Genomic DNA, 19,215 nt, shown 5'->3' with positions numbered 1-19,215 from the left:
GATATACATGTGTACAGTTAGATATGCGAGCACCCTCCGTAAAGGATATACATACACAGATACCTAAAAATATGCGCGCGGCGCAAGAAGAGAGAGAGAGAGAGAGAGAGAGAGACAGAGAGAAGAGAGATATATATATAGTATATAAATATATAGGATGAAGGTGGAAAAAGAAGTCATGGGTCTAGTTCCGAGGAATTTATTCCTGAAGGAAAATTCCTGGCTGAAAAAGCATAGAGCCGGGAAGAAGGGGGCGGGTGGGGGGGAAGTGAAATAAAAAAAAAAAAAAAGACTTAGTACTAGACCGGTTTTTTCTTCTTACACCTTCACGCACACATCACACACACACACACACACACACACACACACACACACACTCACACTACACACACACACATCACACTACACACAACACACACACATATATTATATATATATATATATATATATATATATATATATATATATATATATTATATATATATATATATATCTATATATATATATATATATATATATAATTTTTTCCTACTACGTTGTAGCCTCCAGGACCGGAAACATACTCCGGACTTGAGAAAGAAGAGGAAAGGCAGAACATAGTACCAAAACCGATATATGTATATATATATATATATATATATATATATATATATATATATAAATATATATATATATGTGTGTGTGTGTGTGTGTGTGTGTGTGTGTGTGTGTAATGAAGGTGGAAAAAGAAGTCATGTGTCTAGTTCTGAGTTTCTGAATTTATTCCTGACCGGTTTCGCTCTATGCTTCCTCTGAATAAGCATAGAGCAAAACCGGCCAGGAATAATAATAATAATAATAATAATAAATAGATAAAAAAGACTCGGAACTAGACCCGTGACTTCTTTTTTCCACCTTCAACAACTTGTCACAATGTACCAGCATATATATATATATATATATATATATGTGTATATATATATATATATTATTTATATTATATATATTATATATATATATATATGTATATATATATGTATATATATATATATATATATATATATATATATGTATATACACATATATACATACACTTTTCCTGCTACATCTTTATCTATTCCCCTTCTCAATCCTTCCTTCCTTGCCCTGCCCCCATTCTCCATGTCATTCTTACGACTTCCTTCTCGCACACTCTCCTCCTCCTCCTTCTTCTCTTCTCCCCCTCTCACTCTTACTCCTTTCCCTCTTCCGTACTCCTCCTCCTCCTCCTCCTCCTCCTCCTCCCCGTACTCTCCCTCCCTCTCCTTCCCCCTGCGCATCCTTCACCTCCTTTTCCTCCTCCTCCTCTCTCCCTTTTTACTTCTTACCTCTCCTCCTCCTCCTCCTCTTCCTCCTGTTCTTCCTCCTCCTGTTCTTCCTCCATCTCCCTTGTCTCTCATTCTCCTCCTTGTCTTCTTTGTCCTCCAATTCCTCATCTCCCCTCCATCTCTCTCCTCGTCATTTATCTCATGTCTTCTCCTCCTCCTCCCTCTCCTCCTCCCCTCCTCCTCCTCCTCCTCCCTCTCCTCCTCCTCCTCCTCCCTCTCCTCCTCCTCCCCCTCCTCCTCCTTGTCTTCTTTGTCCTCCAATTCCTCTTCTCCCCTCCATCTCTCTCCTCGTCATTCATCTCATGTCTTCTCCTCCTCCTCCCTCTCCTCCTCCCCTCCTCCTCCTTGTCTTCTTTGTCCTTCAATTCCTCTTCTCCCCTCCATCTCTCTCCTCGTCATTTATCTCATGTCTCCTCCTCCTCCTCCTCCTCCTCCTCCTCCTCCTCCCCCCCTCCTCCTCCTGCCTCTTCTCCTCCTCCTCCTCCCCTTCCTCCTCCTTCCTCCTCCATCCTCTCCACTCCTGGAAGCAGTAAAAGCTCTAATTATCCGAGAAAAAAAAATCGTCTGCGCTTCAGAAAATGTCTAATTTAGACGAAAACAATCCGCCATTTGCCATTCATCATTCCCTGGACCACGTGCCGGTTGTGTGACCAACAACAGTTTCTCAACTGTATGAGAGCTCGGAGCTCATGAACCCCGATCTGTGAGTGATTGCTGTGACCTTACACATAACGCATACCACACGCAAACCCCCTTTGCTCAAGGGGGACAGTAATGGGCATTACCGAAAACTTTTCGTGCCTTGAGCGTGGCGTGTGGCTGTGCTTGTGTGCGTTTGAATTTGTTTACTTTGTCACTCAGATTTTCATAAATTAGCAAAATAAATTAAATTAATTAATAGAAATGAGTTGAGGGGGAGAGGTAAGGTCACGTTTTGGAGACTAAAAAGGACAAAATAAAATGACCCTTTAATTGTTTCAGTGAAACATTAACAATTCTATGGTCTCTTTCATAGAGAAAGAGAGAGAGAGAGAGAGAAAGAGAGAGAGAGAGGGGGGGGGCTGGAGACTGCCAATGAGGTAATTGCCGAGAGTAATTTCAGCTGAAAGGTTGTTCAGACAAACGAATAGAATTGTTTGGCATCTGACGCCAGCACGCCTCAGTACGTATCTTTTTTGCTGCCCTCTCTCTCTCTCCCTGCCTCCCTCCCTCTGCCTCCCTTCCTCCTTCTCCCTCCCTCCCTCCCTCTCCCTTTCTCCTTCTTCCCCTTCCCTCCCTCCTTCCCTCTCTCCTTCTCCTTCCTTCCTTCCTTCCCTCCCTTCCTCCCTCCTTCTCCCTCCCTCCCTCCCTCCTTCTCCCTCCCTCCTTCTCCCTCCCTCTCCCTTCCTCCTTCCTTTCTCCTTCCCTCCCTCCTTCCCTCCCTCCTTCCCTCTCTCCTTCTCCCTCCTTCCTTCCCTCCTCCCTCTCCCCTTCTCCCTCCTTCCTTCCCTTCCTCCCTCTCCCTCACTCCTTCCCTCTCCTTCACTCCCTCCCTCCTTCTCCCTCATTCCCTCCCTCCGTCTCCCTCTCTCCATTCCCTCTCTCCGTCTCCCTCTCTCCATTCCCTTCCCTCTTTCTCCCTCCCTCCCCCTTTCCTTCCTTTCCTTCCTTTCCCTTCCTCTATCTCCCTCCTTCCCCTACTCTCTCCTTCCCCTCCCTCCTTCTCTCTCCCTCCCTCCTTCTCTCTCCCTCCCTCCTTCCCACCATCCTTTCCCTCCCTCCCCCTCCCTCCCTCCCCCTCCCTCCTTCTCTCTCCCTCCCTCCTTCCCACCATCCACTCCCTTCTTCTCCCTCCCTCCCTCTCCCTCCTTCTCTCTCCCTCCTTCCCTCTCTCTCCTCTTTTCTCCTTCTCATCCTTATCCTTCTTCTCATCGACCTTTTCCTCATCTTCCTCCTCCTTCTGTTCCTTCTCCTCTTCCTCCTTCTCAGTGTCTTCCTCCTCCCCTACTCCTCCTCCTTCTGAACTGTCTCATTCTGATCCTCCTCCTACTCTTCCTTCTCTTCCTTCTCCTCCACTTCTTCCATCTTCTCTTTTTTCCTTCTCCTCTTTCTTCTCCTCCTTATCTTTTCTCCTCTTTCTCTTCCTTATCCTTCTCCTCCTCTTCTTCTTCTTTCCTCCTCTTCCTCCTTCTTATCCTTCTCCTCCTCTTCCTCATATTCATCCTCCTTCTCTTTTTCCTTACCTACCTTTTCGCCTCCTCCTCCCCTCCACCTCCTCCTTCTCCTCCTCCTGACCTCCCCTCTCCTCTCCTCTCCTCTCCTCTCCTCCCCATATACTGTTCAGACCAACTTGGCAGAGAAATCTGCCCCCGCCCCCATCTGCTGCTGCTGCTGCTGCTGCTTCTGCACCTGAATAATTGGTTTACCTTTTTCGAAATCTCGTTAACTCAAAGGTTCTGCTCTCTCTTCCTCCTCCTCCTCCTCCTCCTCCTCCTCCTTCTTCTTCTTCTTCTTCTTCATCTGTTTCTTCTTCCTCTTCCTTTTCTTCCTCTTTTCCCTCCTTTTCTACGTTTTATTCTTCCTTTTTATCTTCTGTTTCTTCTTCCTCCTCTTCTTCTTGTACTCCTCCCTCCTTTTTTAACGTATTTTTTCCTCTTCATCTTCTTTTCTTTCTTCATTCTCATCTTCTTGTTCTTCTTCCTCCTTACCTTCTTCTTTTAATTCTTCTTCTTATTCTTCTTGTTTTTTCCTCTTTGTTGCAAATGGTCGACTTGATTTCCATTTGCAAATGTTCTCATTTCGCGGAAAAATAAGATTAATTATTCTAATTAAGGCTATAACAGGAGCCAGATATATCCTACACACACACACACACACACACACACACACACACACACACACACACACACACACACACACACACACACACACACACACACACACACACACACACACACACACACACACACACACACACACACACACACACACACACACACACACACACACACACACACACACACACACCTATACATGCATATTTACATATACACATGTTTACACCTGATTAGACGCATATATAATGTAGCCGGTAAGGGGAAAGGAAGAAAACGGGAGAGAGAGAGAGAGAGAGAGAGAGAGAGAGAGAGAGAGAGAGAGAGAGAGAGAGAGAGAGAGAGAGAGAGAGAGAGAGAGAGAGAGAGGCACGAAATAGGTTTGGGTCACACGAACTTCAGCCCTGTTTCACAACAGCCCAACCGAACCCGAACCCGAACCCCAACATCGGGGAATCGGCAAAATGAATAAATAAAAATAAAAAGTTGAATGTTTGTGGCCTTATCGCCTTTCGAAATACTCGATGAGGGCAGGCGGGAACTCGCTGGGGTCCATCGGGAACTTGCTGAGGCTTATCGGGAACTTGCTGAGGTTTATCGGGAACTCGCTGAGGTTTATCGGGAACTCGCTGAGGGCCCACCGGAACTCTTAGGGTGTCAACCTAGCACCCTTAAAGGCCGAGAAGGAGCAGCTCGAGGGTGACATTCGCTGACCTCGTCTGCTGATTTGTTTGTCGTCAAAGTCGGGAGAACCTCGAAGTATCGAAGTGTCCTCCTCTGAAGACTCTGAAACCTCCAGGTCGTCATCGCGATGTCTTCACGAAAACTCTCCGCCTCCATCAAACTCAGTACTCGAAATCTTTGATTTCTTCAGGAAGCTCCTCGCCGAAGTGTCACGAGGAACGTCCTCGATGTCACCCTCAGGTGAACTACAAACCCACTCTCGAACCTGCAAAGTCGATACTCGAAGTCGCTGACATCTTCCTCGCGAAGCTCATCGCCGAAGTAGCACAAAGAATCTTTGGTCTCACCGTCACGTGACCTCCGAAGTCGCCGTCGAAAAAGACACTCGAAGTCGCCGACAGCTCCTCGAAGTCGCTGATATCTTTTTCGCGAAGCTCAACGCCGAAGTAGCACAAAGAATCTTTGGTCTCGCCATCACGTGACCTCCGGAGTCGCCGTCGAAAAAGACACTCGAAGTTGCCGACAGCTCCTCGAAGTCGATGATATCTTTTTCGCGAAGCTCAACGCCGAAGTAGCACAAAGAATCTTTGGTCTCGCCGTCACGTGACCTCCGGAGTCGCCGTCGATAAAGACACTCGAAGTCGCCAACAGCTCCTCGAAGTCACGGAGACCTTCTCCAGCTTTCCGTCGAAGCTTCACAGGGAAGCGTTTCAGGCTTCCCTCGGCTAAATAAAATGGCGAGGCGACGGATAATAAACAGATAAATGAAAATAAATAAACTATCTCCGCTTTTTTTAGGTTATAGACAGAGGGAGACAGAATATAATAGATCCAGGTTAGGTTCTTGAAAGAAAAAAAAATCCTACTTATGTGGTCCCTTACCCTGAGGTCGCGGGGGTTGGTTGGTTTTGGAGGCAGGGGGGGGGGGTAAGGACCACGAGCATGGGGGGAGTGGATGGGGTGGGGGGAAGGCCTTGTTATCACTTAATTGTGCGTACCAATATTATTGGAGGAGGGAGGAAGGACCAAGGAAGATGAGGTAGGGAGAGGAGGGAGGGGAGATGGAAAATAAGGGGAGTATGAGGGTGGAGGGAGGAGTAGGAGGAAGAGGATTGTAAGAGTGGATTGGGAGGGAAACAAGGGAAGAGGGGGACGAGAGTGGAAATGGAAGAGAAATGTGAGGGGAAATGGGGAACTAAGAGGGGAAAGAGGGGGAGATGGAGGAGAAGTGTGATGGTGAAAGGGAAGCTCGAGGGAAGGAGAGAGGAAGAAAAAGAGGAGGGAGAGAGAGAAAACGAGTAAAATGTGATGGTGAAAGAAAGTATGAGCACGGAAGGAAGGAAGAGGAGGAGGAAGAGTAAGAAGAGGGAGGGAGCGAAGAAGAGGCTGAAGAGGATGAGAAGGAAAAGGACGAGGAGGAGGAGGGGGGAGGAAAGGATTCTGGAGGAAACAACTTTACCGTGCACGCCACGTTTCATTCTAACTCAAGACGATTCTATTCAGTTACGAGTCATCCCCTCTGTGGACTCGAACTCAGATAGGTCGCTCTCGATTCGAGTGCGAGATCCCTGAGTCATCCGGAGGCCCACCTCGAGGGTGACCTGACGAAGAAGGAACCTTGAGAGGAACCACTTCGTCTCTCGAAGCGAACGCTGGACCCCTGAGCCCGCCGGAGTTCCACCTCGAGGATAACCTGACGAAGAAGGAACCTTGAGAGGAACTACTTACCCGTGTCGACAGTGACGTCGAAGAGTTTGGCCACGAGGACTCTCTTGGGCTTCGGCCCCTGGGCGAGGAAGAGCGACCCCCGGTCAGCCTGGGTCAGGTGTCCGACGTTGACCAGGATCTTGTGGCAGAGGACGTCGATGTCGAGCTCCGTGCTGATGTCCCGGATCAGTTCCATGAAGAGCTCTTGTTCCGACAGCTTCCCGCCCTTCTGGGAATGGAGAGAGAGGGCGGTTGGAGATGAGGGTGACCTTATGGTACGAACAAGGGATTCCTGCCCAGCTGACTTGAATCATCAGTCTGTAGCGAGAACGGAATCCATAAAGTATAAGTATAATACATCACTACAAAGTAATGTCGTAGCACGTTGGTAAAATTGGACTTATGACCCACTTTCGGAGAAGAATAAGCGAGAGTAAAAAGATCCGTATATTTTGATCAATATCTGCTGAAGAGGATCACAGATAGTGATCGAAATATACGGATCTTTTTACTCTGGCTTATTCTTCTCCGAAAGTGGGTCATTAGTATAACACATGTTGAGGATGTTCATATCTACGTTGAACATCTCTGGAGACATCACATCCCTATTTTTTTTTTTTTTTTTAATACGGATAATGAGTTACAATGATAAAGACAAACTACCGACAGGAGACCTCTTGGTCCATAACGAGTCCGAGTAGAATGATAATAGTAATGATAAAACTAATAATGACAATTTGTGGTAGATTCAACCCCCGGGGGTCCACTTTCAGCTGATTAATATCGCCAGGCACGTTCTAGGACAGAATGAATCGCTCAGGAGTACCAACGTTACCGAAACATCAGCCACACAGGCGTACCAACTTTTGCGAGACTTCAGTCGTCCCATTTGAAGCCTCCGAACAGCACGTTTGTGCGAGACTGTACACTTGAATGGTCCTTTTAAACGCGTCGGTTATGAATTGCTAATTAGCAACTGCCGCTCTCAATTGCACGAGTTGAGGGTCCTCACTCAAAGTTCAAAAGAACTCTCTCTCTTTCTCTGTCTCTCCCTCTTTCTTTCTCTCTCTCTCTCTCTCTCTCTCTCTCTCTCTCTCTCTCTCTCTCTCTCTCTCTCTCTCTCTCTCTCTCTCTCTCTGTCTCTCGTTCTCTCTTTCTCTTTCTCTCTCCCTCTTTCTCTCTGTATCTTTCTCTCTTTCACTTTCTTTCACTCTCTTTCTCTCTGTCTCTCTCTTTCACCCCCCCCTCTCTCTTTCTGTCTCTTTTCCTCTCTCTTTCTCTTTCTCTCTGTCTCTCTCTTTCAACCCCCCTCTCTCTTTCTGTCTCTTTTCCTCTCTCTTTCTCTTTCTATCTCTCTCTCTTTCTCTCTCTTTCACTCTCTATCTCCCCCTCTCCCTCTCTCTCTCTTTTTTATCTCTTTCTCTCTTTCCTTCTCTCTCTTTCTCTCTTATTCCCTCTCTTCCCCTCTCCTTCTCCATTTTTCTCTCCTTTTCTTTTAATGCGGAGGTTCGATGGATTGGCGCCAGGTGGTCCTGCCTTGAGCTGAATGAAATGGCTTGGCGGCGCCAACCAGAAGAGAGGGACTGATGAGGTCATCGTAGAAGGCCGACCGGAATAAAATTGTTTGGTTTTAGGCAGAACTAAATCACATACATTCATACTTATATGTACATTTTGCCCGAAATTTCATAGTACTACCTAGTGTAGGCCTTATGGTCTCTTGCATTCTCCTTCATTCTTATGTTCTTATGTTCTTTTTCTTTTTCAAGGAAAATATTTTCAATAAGGAATCGTCGGAATCAAATACTAAATAGTAATGATAACAATGATAATGATAATAATGATAGTAATAGTAATAATAATAATAATAATAATAATAATAATAATAATGATAATAATCATAGCGATTTTTTATCTCATTTTTAATCGTTTGTCGGGTTGAAGACTATAATCTTTCCTAACTTATCCTAACGTAACGTATTACAGCCTAACCTAACCTAAACTAGCCTAACCTAACTTAGCATAACCTTACCTAGCCTAATCTAGCTTAACCTAGCCAAATCTACCTAAGCCTAAGGTAACCTAACCTAACGTAGCTCAGCCTAGCCTAACCTAACCTAACGTAGCTTAGCTTAACCCAACCAATCCCAACTTAACCTAATGACACCACACCTAACCTAATCTAACTTAACCTAAACTACCTTATCCTAACCTAACTTAACCTAGCTTAAAATAGCATAAATTAGCTTGACCTAGCCTGACCTAGTTTGACCTAACGTAACCACACCACACCTAACCTAGTCAAACTTAACCTAAACTACCTTAGCCTAGCCTAACTTAACCTAAACTATCTTAACCTAGCCTAAACTAGTTTGACCTAGCCTGACATAGCTTGACCTAACGTAACCACACCACACGTAACCTAGTCAAACTTAACCTAAACTACCTTAGCCTAGCCTAGCTTAACCTAAACTATCTTAACCTAGCCTAAACTAGTTTGACCTAGCCTGACCTAACTTGGGACGTACCTTATTGTGGCGAGTGGGCTTTGTCGAGAATGACGCCGCAGGTGAATCCCTCGACCGGCACTTGCGTGAAAAGGGACACGACGACGACGACCAGGGTTGGTCATTTCAACTTTATAATCTTTGATATCAAATTAGGTGAGGAAGTGAGTTGTATTTATGTATTTATTGTTTATTTAATATTTCATATCTAATTTAAATTTCATAGTCATTTTATGTACCCTTTTTATTTGTTCATTTATTCACTTGTTTGGTTTTGTTTATTCTTAAATTTGTTTATATCATTATCATCATTATTATTATTATTATCATTGTTATTATTATTATTATTATCATCATTATTATTATTATTATTATTATTATTATTATTATTATCATTATTATATTTAATTCATTTAGTTATCTTATGTTTATGCAACTATTTATTTTTCTATTGTTTTTATTTTTATTTTTTTATTCATTTATTTATTCTTTGCATCCGACCTAATTGTTGACCTTAACGTCTCCTGTCGGCCTTCTTGTTCCATCATTGTAACTCGTTGCATTGCATGGGTGGCGGGGAGATGATTTTATCTGACGTCCATCTTACAAGAAAACCTCATGCAGGTACCAAACTTTGGTCCCAACTAAAGATCTTCCTCAAATTCGGCTCGTTTCACTCGTATCGACTTTTTGCCGTGTGCTGTCCACGACGCGACGTCGTGCGCTCGAATAACCGTAGGTGTCTATGGACCTTTTCACACGTCACGACCACGAGCACGACGTCGTGTCGTGGACGGCGCACGGCGAAAAGTCGATACGTGTGAAACGAGCCTTGAGCACATCACGACCACGACCACGTGTTAATGAGTCCATAGACACCTATGCTTATTTGAGAACACGACGTCGTGTCGTGGACGGCGCACGGCGAAATGTCGATACGTGTGAAACGAGCCTTCAGCTGTCAAAGGATCAAACACTGCTGTCGTGAAGCTTTGATTGCGCCATCACGGATTTGGTGATTTGAAAGACTTCAATGTAATGAATGATTATTTCTTAATCTTTTTCGCACAAGGAGAGCTGGCAACCGGCGACTGATCTCATCCACTTCCTTTCAACCGATGACAGAAACAATCCCGCACTAATAGAAGACATGTATCAGGCTAAGGTTTCTTCATAGAACGATTTATAGACGAACCTAAGGATCGTTGCCAGTTGCTGCCTGGGCTGCGGGTTTCCAATCAGTGAAATTCGAGGCAACAGTTATCATTAGATAAACAAATAAAATAAATAAATACTTAATGAAAAGAAACTATTTAAAAACAAAAGATAAGTAAATAAATGAATAAATAAATAAAAATATATTTATTAACGTCCGAAATTGAACTGTGAATGACAAATGTGTTCTTTATTAAATTAAAAATTCAGTAACACTATTATTACTTGTTTCCGACGATTTATTGTTGAAAAGAATTTCCTCAGATAAACAACATATCTGAAAATAAAGAATAATGGGTGAGATTTAGTAAACTTTGAAGTCCTCTACATGATAATACACACACAATATTATATATATATAGATATATACATATATATATATATATATATATATATAAGGCTGATAGTCTGCCCAAAGTTGGGCAGCCAGTTAGGATAATTGAAGGCTAATTCTGGTAGAAGGAGAGTTGGTTTATTTAACAATGAAAGTTGGACGCCAGTGAGGGAGGGGGGCAAAACGGCGAGGGAGGTGACGACTGTGTTTCAAGTCGTGTCTCCAGGCGATCTGTTTGCGGGGATAGGGGAGGTGAGAAAGCAAGAAGCAGCGAGCTAGGCTCACGTATGCTACTCTAAGGAGGCGATCTAAATCTTCGGGCGATTTCCATCCTTTACATACACGGGCGGGCCATGATCCGTGCTTCTAATTGGCGTGAGATCATGTGTGCTGCGTGGGAAGTCGGAAGTAAAAATGTTGATGCCGGTGACTCATCATATCGATGAAAATGCCACCGTTGAACAAAAGGGATTGTTTAAAACTGATTGAATTATGCTTCAATTTCGGCTCATTTAGTTTCAATCTACAAGATTTTCGACAACACGAAGGTCTTCCTATGGATTCTCCATAGAGTGCAGTGGCAGCTTCTTTATCTATGGAGACAATAGAAAAGTATAATGATAACAAGACAATCGATAGTGGCTCCAAGTGGTATCGTTACGTCGACGACTGTCTAATAGTTACGCTCAATGATACTAATAAAGACATGTTTTTACAAAAACTGAATGAAGTCCATAATAAATACAGTTCACCATAGAAGCGGACGAATCTTTAACATTTCTAGATACAGTCATCATTAGAACGATGACAGGGTGAAATTTAAAGTATACAGGAAGACGGCAGATAAAGATGATTTCTTTTACTTCTTAATTGCACACCACAGAAAAACAAATTTGGGTGTAGTAATAGAGTTGTTTATTCAAACTCATAGAATATGTAGCCCAGAATACATCGAAGAAGAGATCAATTATGTGACTGGCGCATTCACAAAACTGGGTTATCCAAAAAGACAATTAGCGTCTTTACTGACAAAAGCCCAGTTGATCAGAAAACGGAATGAAAAAGAAAAATTGAACAATCGTTTTCTAGTAGTCCCCCTTTCCATCCCGACAGACAAATTAGGACAAACGTTGAGAACCTCCGGCTTAACCATCGTGACCGACGCCGGCAAGATAATACACAACTTGGTTGAAGAAGATTGAAGATTGAAGAAGATCATAGCAAGAACCGAAGTATTGTGTACAGGTTGTGAGCATTTGTATTGTGGAGAAACACATAGAGAAGTGGAGAAAAGACTCTGTGAGCATAGAACATATGTCAGACACCATCGTGAGACGAGTGCATTAGTTAATCATGTCAAAGAAAAGGGGCATTTACCAAAATGGGAAGCAGCAGAAATACTAGATGAAAACTTATCCAGACAGAGAACAAAAGTACTAGAAGGATTATACATTGCTATGAATAAGAACACAAACCAAAGAACGGGTGACATTAAATGGGCAAAACCACCGCAGCTATAGCAATAATCACCAGGACATTACAACACCAGGGTAGATACAAAAAGCCCCAGCAATTATCAGGACAAAATACCACCGAAGCAGGCCTGACTCCGGCTGAACTCTTCGAAGCTCTTCACAATATTCCCTGTTACTATATATGTTTACCTTATTTCTCTTTATAACTTTATTTCTCTGAGGAAGCATTATTGGGCGAAATTGGTAAAAGAAAAAAAAAAAAAAAAAAAAAAAAAAAAAAAAAAAAAAAAGGACTCTTCATCACCCATCTTTCCCATACATATACTTACATACATACATACATATATATATATATATATATATATATATATATTATATAATGTATATATTATATATGTATATATTATATATATGTATATATATATGTAATATATATATATATATATATATATATATATATATATATATATGTATATATGTTTACCTTATTTCTCTTTATAACATTGTTTCTCTGAGGAAGCATTATTGGGCAAAATTGGTCAAAAATGAAATTGGACTCTTCATCACCCATCTTTCCCATATATATATATATATATATATATATATATATACATATACGTATATATATACGTATGTATACATATATATACATATATATATATATACACATATACATATATACACATATACATATATATATATATATATATATACATATATATATATATAGATATATATACACGTATATGTATACACACACACACACACACACACACACACACACACACACTAACTCACACACACACACTGACATATATATATTTATATATATTTATATATATCTATAAATTTCATATATATATAATATATATATATATATATATATATATATCACTGAGACACACACACACACACACATATATATATATATATATATATATATACATACATATATATATATATACATATATATACACAAATAGACACACACACACACACACATATAAACACACACACACACACACACACACACACACACACACACACACACACACACACATATATATATATATATATATATATATATATATACATTTACACAATTATACACACACACACACACACACACACATATATGTATATATGTATGTATATATATATATATATATATACATATATTATACATTTACACAATTATACACACACACACACACATATATGTATATATATATATATATATATATGATGTGTGTGTGTGTGTGTGTGTGTGTGTGTGTGTGTGTGTGTGTGTGTGTGTACATATATATATATATTGTGCCTTACCTTGCGCAGCATGCTGGCGCTCTTGTGGGGCTTCTTGGTCGAGAGCCATGAGTTTTTGGATCCCTGGCGACTCGGGTACGAGTAGTTGACGTCGGATGCGGGCGTCGCCCCAAGCACCACTACCTGCTGCTGCTGCTGCTGTCCTTCAACAGATTGTTCGCGAGACTTGCAGCAGCTGGAACTGCTCCCCCGGGACAGCTGCTCGCCCTCGTCCGACTTCAACCGCTGGTTCTTCTGGAGGATGTCCAAGAGGACCTGGAGGAGGGGGAGGAGGAAGACGTTTATATGAATGATGGTCTTTATTCAGAAGGGGGTGACTGAAGGCGTTAGAGGGTTTATGAAATGTAGGTTCCCCCTCTAACGGCGTTACGGTAATTTTGAAAATAAATATTATTGCTAATAATGATAACATCCGTAATAATGTTATTAATACTAATACTAATAACAAAGAACTCTAACGACATGATAAAAAATAATGCAAACAATAATAATCATAATGAAGATGGTAACAATACAATATTATTCTATATACAAGCAGGTCTTCCTTATAAGGAAGATAGTCAGCCAAGTTATTCACCCACACGTCACCCATCCCTCACCCATTTGTTGTCACCCTTTATCTTAGCTCCTTGTGGACAAAGGAACGCCCCTGAACCCTCTCCCCCTCACCCCCCCACCTTTGGCCACGCCCACTCCCCGGGTCAGATGCAATGCTGCAAGACACAGTAGCACCATATCCAGCCGAGGCTGTTCTACCACCACAGCTTCCTTCACATGGCGACCCTCTATGTAATGATAACAATAATGATAGTGATATAAGGATGATAATGATAATGAGTCATAGTAATAATGACATAGTAGTAATGATAATGAGTCATAGTGATAATGATATAGTAGTAATGATAATAATGATAATGGGTCATTGTGATAGTGATATAGTAGTAAGGATAATAGTAATAACAACTCACCTCCTTGGCCGTGTTACGCGAGAGCCATTGGGCCACGATCTGCGGGTGCTGGTCCAGGTAGGACGTCACGACATCCGCCGTCAAGGACTCCTCGCTGGTCTGAGAAGCCCCTCCGTCGTCGCCGCTCTGGGACCTTCTGCCGGCGAGGGCCGTGGGCGTCGGCGGCGGCTCCAGGGTGTCCAGCCGGATGGCCTTGCCCTTCTGAAGCCTCCGACTCTCCCTCCTCTCCATCCCAAGCTTTCCTCTTTGCTCCTCGCGCCTCTCGAGGTACCTGGGCTCGATGTCCTCCGACTCCTCGTCGTCCTCGACGTCGGTCTCGTCGCCCGAGTCGACGTCGTCCCCGACGCCTCCACCTCCTCCTCCTCCTCCTCGGCTTCCTGCTTTACGGAGTCCTCTTCCTCGTCCTCCTTTTCCTCTTCGGCCTCCTCCGCCTCCACTTCTTCTTCCGCCTCCGCCACCTGCGTCAGGGGGTTCCTCATGGTCCTGCAGGTCGTCCTCGTGTTGGAAGGGCGGGGCCGTACTCGAACTGGCGTCCGGAGAGGCGGAGAAGGTGGGCTCCGAGGAGGACGAGATCTCTGTAGTAGGAGACGGAGAGGAAGTTGGTTAAAAAAAGCCATGAGACCTGTTGGTACATACAGAGCCATGACAGTGTGTCACCCCCTTACACACACACACACACACACACACACACACACACACACACACACACACACACACACACACACACACACACACACACACACACACACACACACACACGCACACACACAGAAAGAGAGAGAGAGAGAAAGGAGGGGAGGAATATAGAATAATAACATAAATATAAATAAGTTTACCTTACACCATACAAAGACTCAATGAGCATATTAACAAAACTATTTGACGAGAACCAGAAAATACAAATCATACTCGTACTACTAGATGCAGAGCTGCGAAAAAAATCTATAAAAAAAAAAAATGTTTTAGAATTTTTTTCTTTCTCGTTTTTTGTTTTGACGTCCTCGGGGGACTGGAGAGGCACTCGAGGCCCATCGTGGATGTTGGCTGCCACTCGAGAGTGCCTTGACTAGCACTCGACCATGTCTGTCGAGGAAGACCTCGAGGTTGGAGGACCCGTCGAGTTGTTTTAATCACGGGGTTAATCTTGGCCTCTTTAAGCCTCGGGAGGGATCGGTGCAATATATATATATATATATATATATATATATATATGTATATGTATATATATATATATATGCATATGTATATATGTATATGTATATATATATATATATATATGTATATATACATATATGTATATATATACTGTATATATATATATATATATATATATATAAAAATATATATATATATATATATATGATGTATATATGGACGGGCAATAAGTTCTCTTGTTAACATGGTTGATTGATGATCAGATAAATTTCTGTACCTACTATCTTTTTAACGACTTTCTCAGTTTTCCGAATGGAGTGCTTATAACTCGAAGTGAGGGTAAACATAAGATTTCTGAGATCCATGGCATTATTCGAAAGAAGGACATTACACAAATGTATATATATATATATATATATATATATATATATATATATATATATATATACACACACACACACTTGCTCTTCACTAGGGGAGGTTACCGGTAATCTGGGAGATGTTACCTGTTAACTCAGGCAGTGAAGAAATGTCACGTGCTAGGGGCAGCCTCCGACTTAGTGTTGTGGTAAAATGTATACTTGGGCTTCTGGGGTTCGTCTCGGGCTTGGGATTGTGGAGTTATGTCTCATGCTCGGGTTTGTGGCGGTTTGTCTCATGTTTGGGAGGGCCCTAAAGTCATCTGTTTGTATATTTAGAGTTGGGCTCAACTCTTTAATGTATAATCTCAGTGTTTTCTTCCAGGATGTTTCTTGTTAATGTTATGCCATGTGCTTCTCTTAAATGTTTTTTAGGGGATCCTGATGTCAGGTGGTATGAAAGGCGACGGGATAACCTCATTGTCGTCATGCCAATGTAGGTGGAGAGGAGGGCTTCACAGTTCCTTCGTGTACAAATAAACCTATAGATGACATGTGATTTCTGAAGTTCCTTTCTCTCTTGGTGGGGGCTGCTTTTAAAAAGGAGGTGGCTGGTCTTCTTTGTCTTATAATAAATCACCAAATTAATTTTTTTCTCTGGGTAAACTATTTTAATATTCCTTTTTATAATATGTTTCATTATACATTCATCTTTATAGGCTGATGAAAATGTATGTAATAGATGTTAATTTTTTTTCTATACTTTGATATATTTTTTTATTATCTTTGTACCAGCCGTCCATTGTTTTCTTGGTCTGGTGGTTAATATCTTTCTCACTAAAGCCATTATTGATTAGTACTTGGGTGAAGCGCTCGATTTCATCGTGTACTTGTTTCCATGTGCTACAGTGGGTGAGTGCTCTTCGAATGTAAGCACCGATGATAGAGTCCTTATATCTCTGAGGGTACTCACTAGAACCATTGAGGCAGTGTCCAGGGTTTGTGAGTTTAGTGTACACTTCTGTGTTAAAAGATTATTCAGTTTGGAGGGGCAAAGCTCTGTCAGCGCTATCTTCCATAGTGAAAGTGAGGTTAAAGGTCTCTTGTAGTAGGTGTTGGAGTTTTTCAGCTTCTTGGTCTTTATAAAAATGGCGTCAATGTAGCGAGAGTAAACGTCTAGTTTCTCTGTTTTTATAAATACTTCTTCTATGCTGCCCATGAAAAAGTTTGTCATTAAAACTCCAAAGGTGGATCCCATTGCCACCCCGTCAATTTAACAGTATTTGTTTCCACGGCGGCAAATAAACGAGATCTCTTTAGCGCAGCATTCAAGCAGTCTGCGTAGTGTAGATTCTGGGATATCTAGTTTTGGTGTAGTGTCATCGTGGTACACTCGGTTGATGATGTAATTGATTCCCGTAAACCGGACAATCAATTACATCATCAACCGAGTGCGCCACGATGACACTACACCAAAACTAGATATCCCAGAACCTACACTACGCGGACTGCTTGAATGCTGCACTAAAATGGTTCCGTTCATTTGTCGCCAGGGAAACAAATATTGTCAAATTTATGGAGTGGCAGACTTCATGGCAGCATAGAAGTATTCAGAAAAATAGAGAAACCAGACATACATACATACAAACATACATACACACACACACACACACACACACACACACACACACACACACACACACACACACACACACACACACTCACACACATACACACATGAATGCCTCTTGATCTTCAGTGTCGTTACACATATTCCAACACGATGAAATTTACGGTAAGGATTTGCTGGGTTTGATGGAACGGTAGATTGTGGCACAAAAAGTGAAGAAATGAGGAGCATTTGCCTGCGACTCCGTAAAAGAGTCCTTCAGGATCTTTCAATCAATAAGGAATTGAAATGGAAATGGTCTTGAAATAAACACGTTCATTGAATTTCAACACACACACACACACACACACACACACACACACACACACACACACTTTCAACGAACGGACGGCTTGAAGAACGCTCTGAAGAAAAGTGCAGATTGTGGATACCAACGCAAAGAGAAGTGCCTTTTTGTATTTGCAGGGTGGGGGGAAATTGCTCGTGGGGTAGTAGGTAAGTAGGAAAAGAGGAGAAGGGGAGGGATTGCTGGGGAAATGGAAGGAAATGAGGATGTGGAGGACTTGGCCCAGGCAGACGGGCGTAAGGTCAACATGAAACGACCACCGGACCAGCTCAGTGATGACGAAATGGCAAATAAAAATGTAAAGATTAGAAGTATAGAGAGGAGCAATACAGTAGAAAGTGACGAGAATATGTTCCAGGGATTTAAAGAGGGTGGGGGGGACACAACCCCCCCCCCCCGACTGATAAGACTAGAGGAGAGAGTTGATAAGGTGATCGAGGACTTGGAACGTAAGTTAGGTAATGTAGACTCCATTTTCCAGAGAATTGAAAGGTTGGAACAACTAGAGAAGGCTAACAGAAACTTAACTGAAGAAGTAGAGGACCTAAAAAGACAGTTAGGAAATGTAAAGGAGGAGAATGAGAAATTGAAGAAGAATAGTAATGAAAACAGAGAGAAAATAGATACAGAAGCTAAAAATTGGAGAATAACTCAAGAAGGGAATAAGGTTTCATTCACTGACATAGTCAAACAGCCATTGAAAGAACATAATGAAGACTCAGTTATTAAAGTGATGAGACAGAAGGAGAATATAGTAAGAGAATTAGCTGACAAAAAGAAATGTATAATTATATTAGGAATGGAAGAGAAACATAACCCAGATAGAACCGCAAGAATCAAGGAGGAAAATGAAAGAGTAAGCAGTTTATTAAAATTAGTCCAGGAAGATGAACCAGAAATTATAAAGGAAATTGAGGAAAAATTCAGACTCGGAAAATATAGTATAGATAAGACCAGACCAATTAAGATTAAATTCAGGTCACAAACAACGGCAGAGAAAATTCTATCCAAGACAGGGAAACTAGCAACAAATGATCAATATAAAAAGGTATGGATAAAAAGAGAAATGAATAAGGAGGAAAGAGAGGCAGAAAGGCAGAAAAGAATTGAAGCTAAGGCAAAAAACGAGGAAAGAACGGAGTCAGAGAAAGAGAGATTCTATTGGAGAGTAGTGAACATGAAAATAAAGCAGTTCGACATACTAAAGAAAAACATAAGGGAAACAGAGAACACAATGGAAGTGGCAGAAAACTAAGAGTGTCTTACACAAATATAGATGGATTGATAACAGGATTGAATGAACTGAATGATTATTTGAAAGAAAAAGAACCGGACATAATGGGAATTGTAGAA

The 19,215-nt window shown here is 42.0% G+C and overlaps 1 protein-coding gene across 3 annotated transcripts in view; it reads right to left on the bottom strand.

The window, feature by feature from the left end:
* Positions 1 to 19,215, bottom strand: part of LOC143022595 (cGMP-specific 3',5'-cyclic phosphodiesterase-like) — a 347,172-nt gene that overhangs the window by 91,549 nt on the left and 236,408 nt on the right. For all 3 annotated transcript variants that reach the window (XR_012966102.1, XM_076180898.1, XM_076180894.1), the window contains exons 7-9: positions 14,373 to 14,947; positions 13,405 to 13,659; positions 6,572 to 6,779 (exon numbers count right to left, since the gene is read on the bottom strand). Coding sequence is in view for 2 of the 3 variants with exons in the window: in XM_076180898.1 (XP_076037013.1) it covers positions 6,572 to 6,779; positions 13,405 to 13,659; positions 14,373 to 14,947 (1,038 nt within the window). In the remaining variant the exon portion in view is untranslated. The remainder of the gene's footprint in view (positions 1 to 6,571; positions 6,780 to 13,404; positions 13,660 to 14,372; positions 14,948 to 19,215) is intronic.

This window comes from Oratosquilla oratoria, chromosome 3 (genome assembly GCF_046742065.1).
Source record: "Oratosquilla oratoria isolate Oo_2021 chromosome 3, ASM4674206v1, whole genome shotgun sequence".
Taxonomy (NCBI): domain Eukaryota; kingdom Metazoa; phylum Arthropoda; class Malacostraca; order Stomatopoda; family Squillidae; genus Oratosquilla; species Oratosquilla oratoria.
The sequence above is the reverse complement of the archived record's forward strand: the minus strand, read 5'-3'. Positions and strand labels throughout refer to the sequence as shown.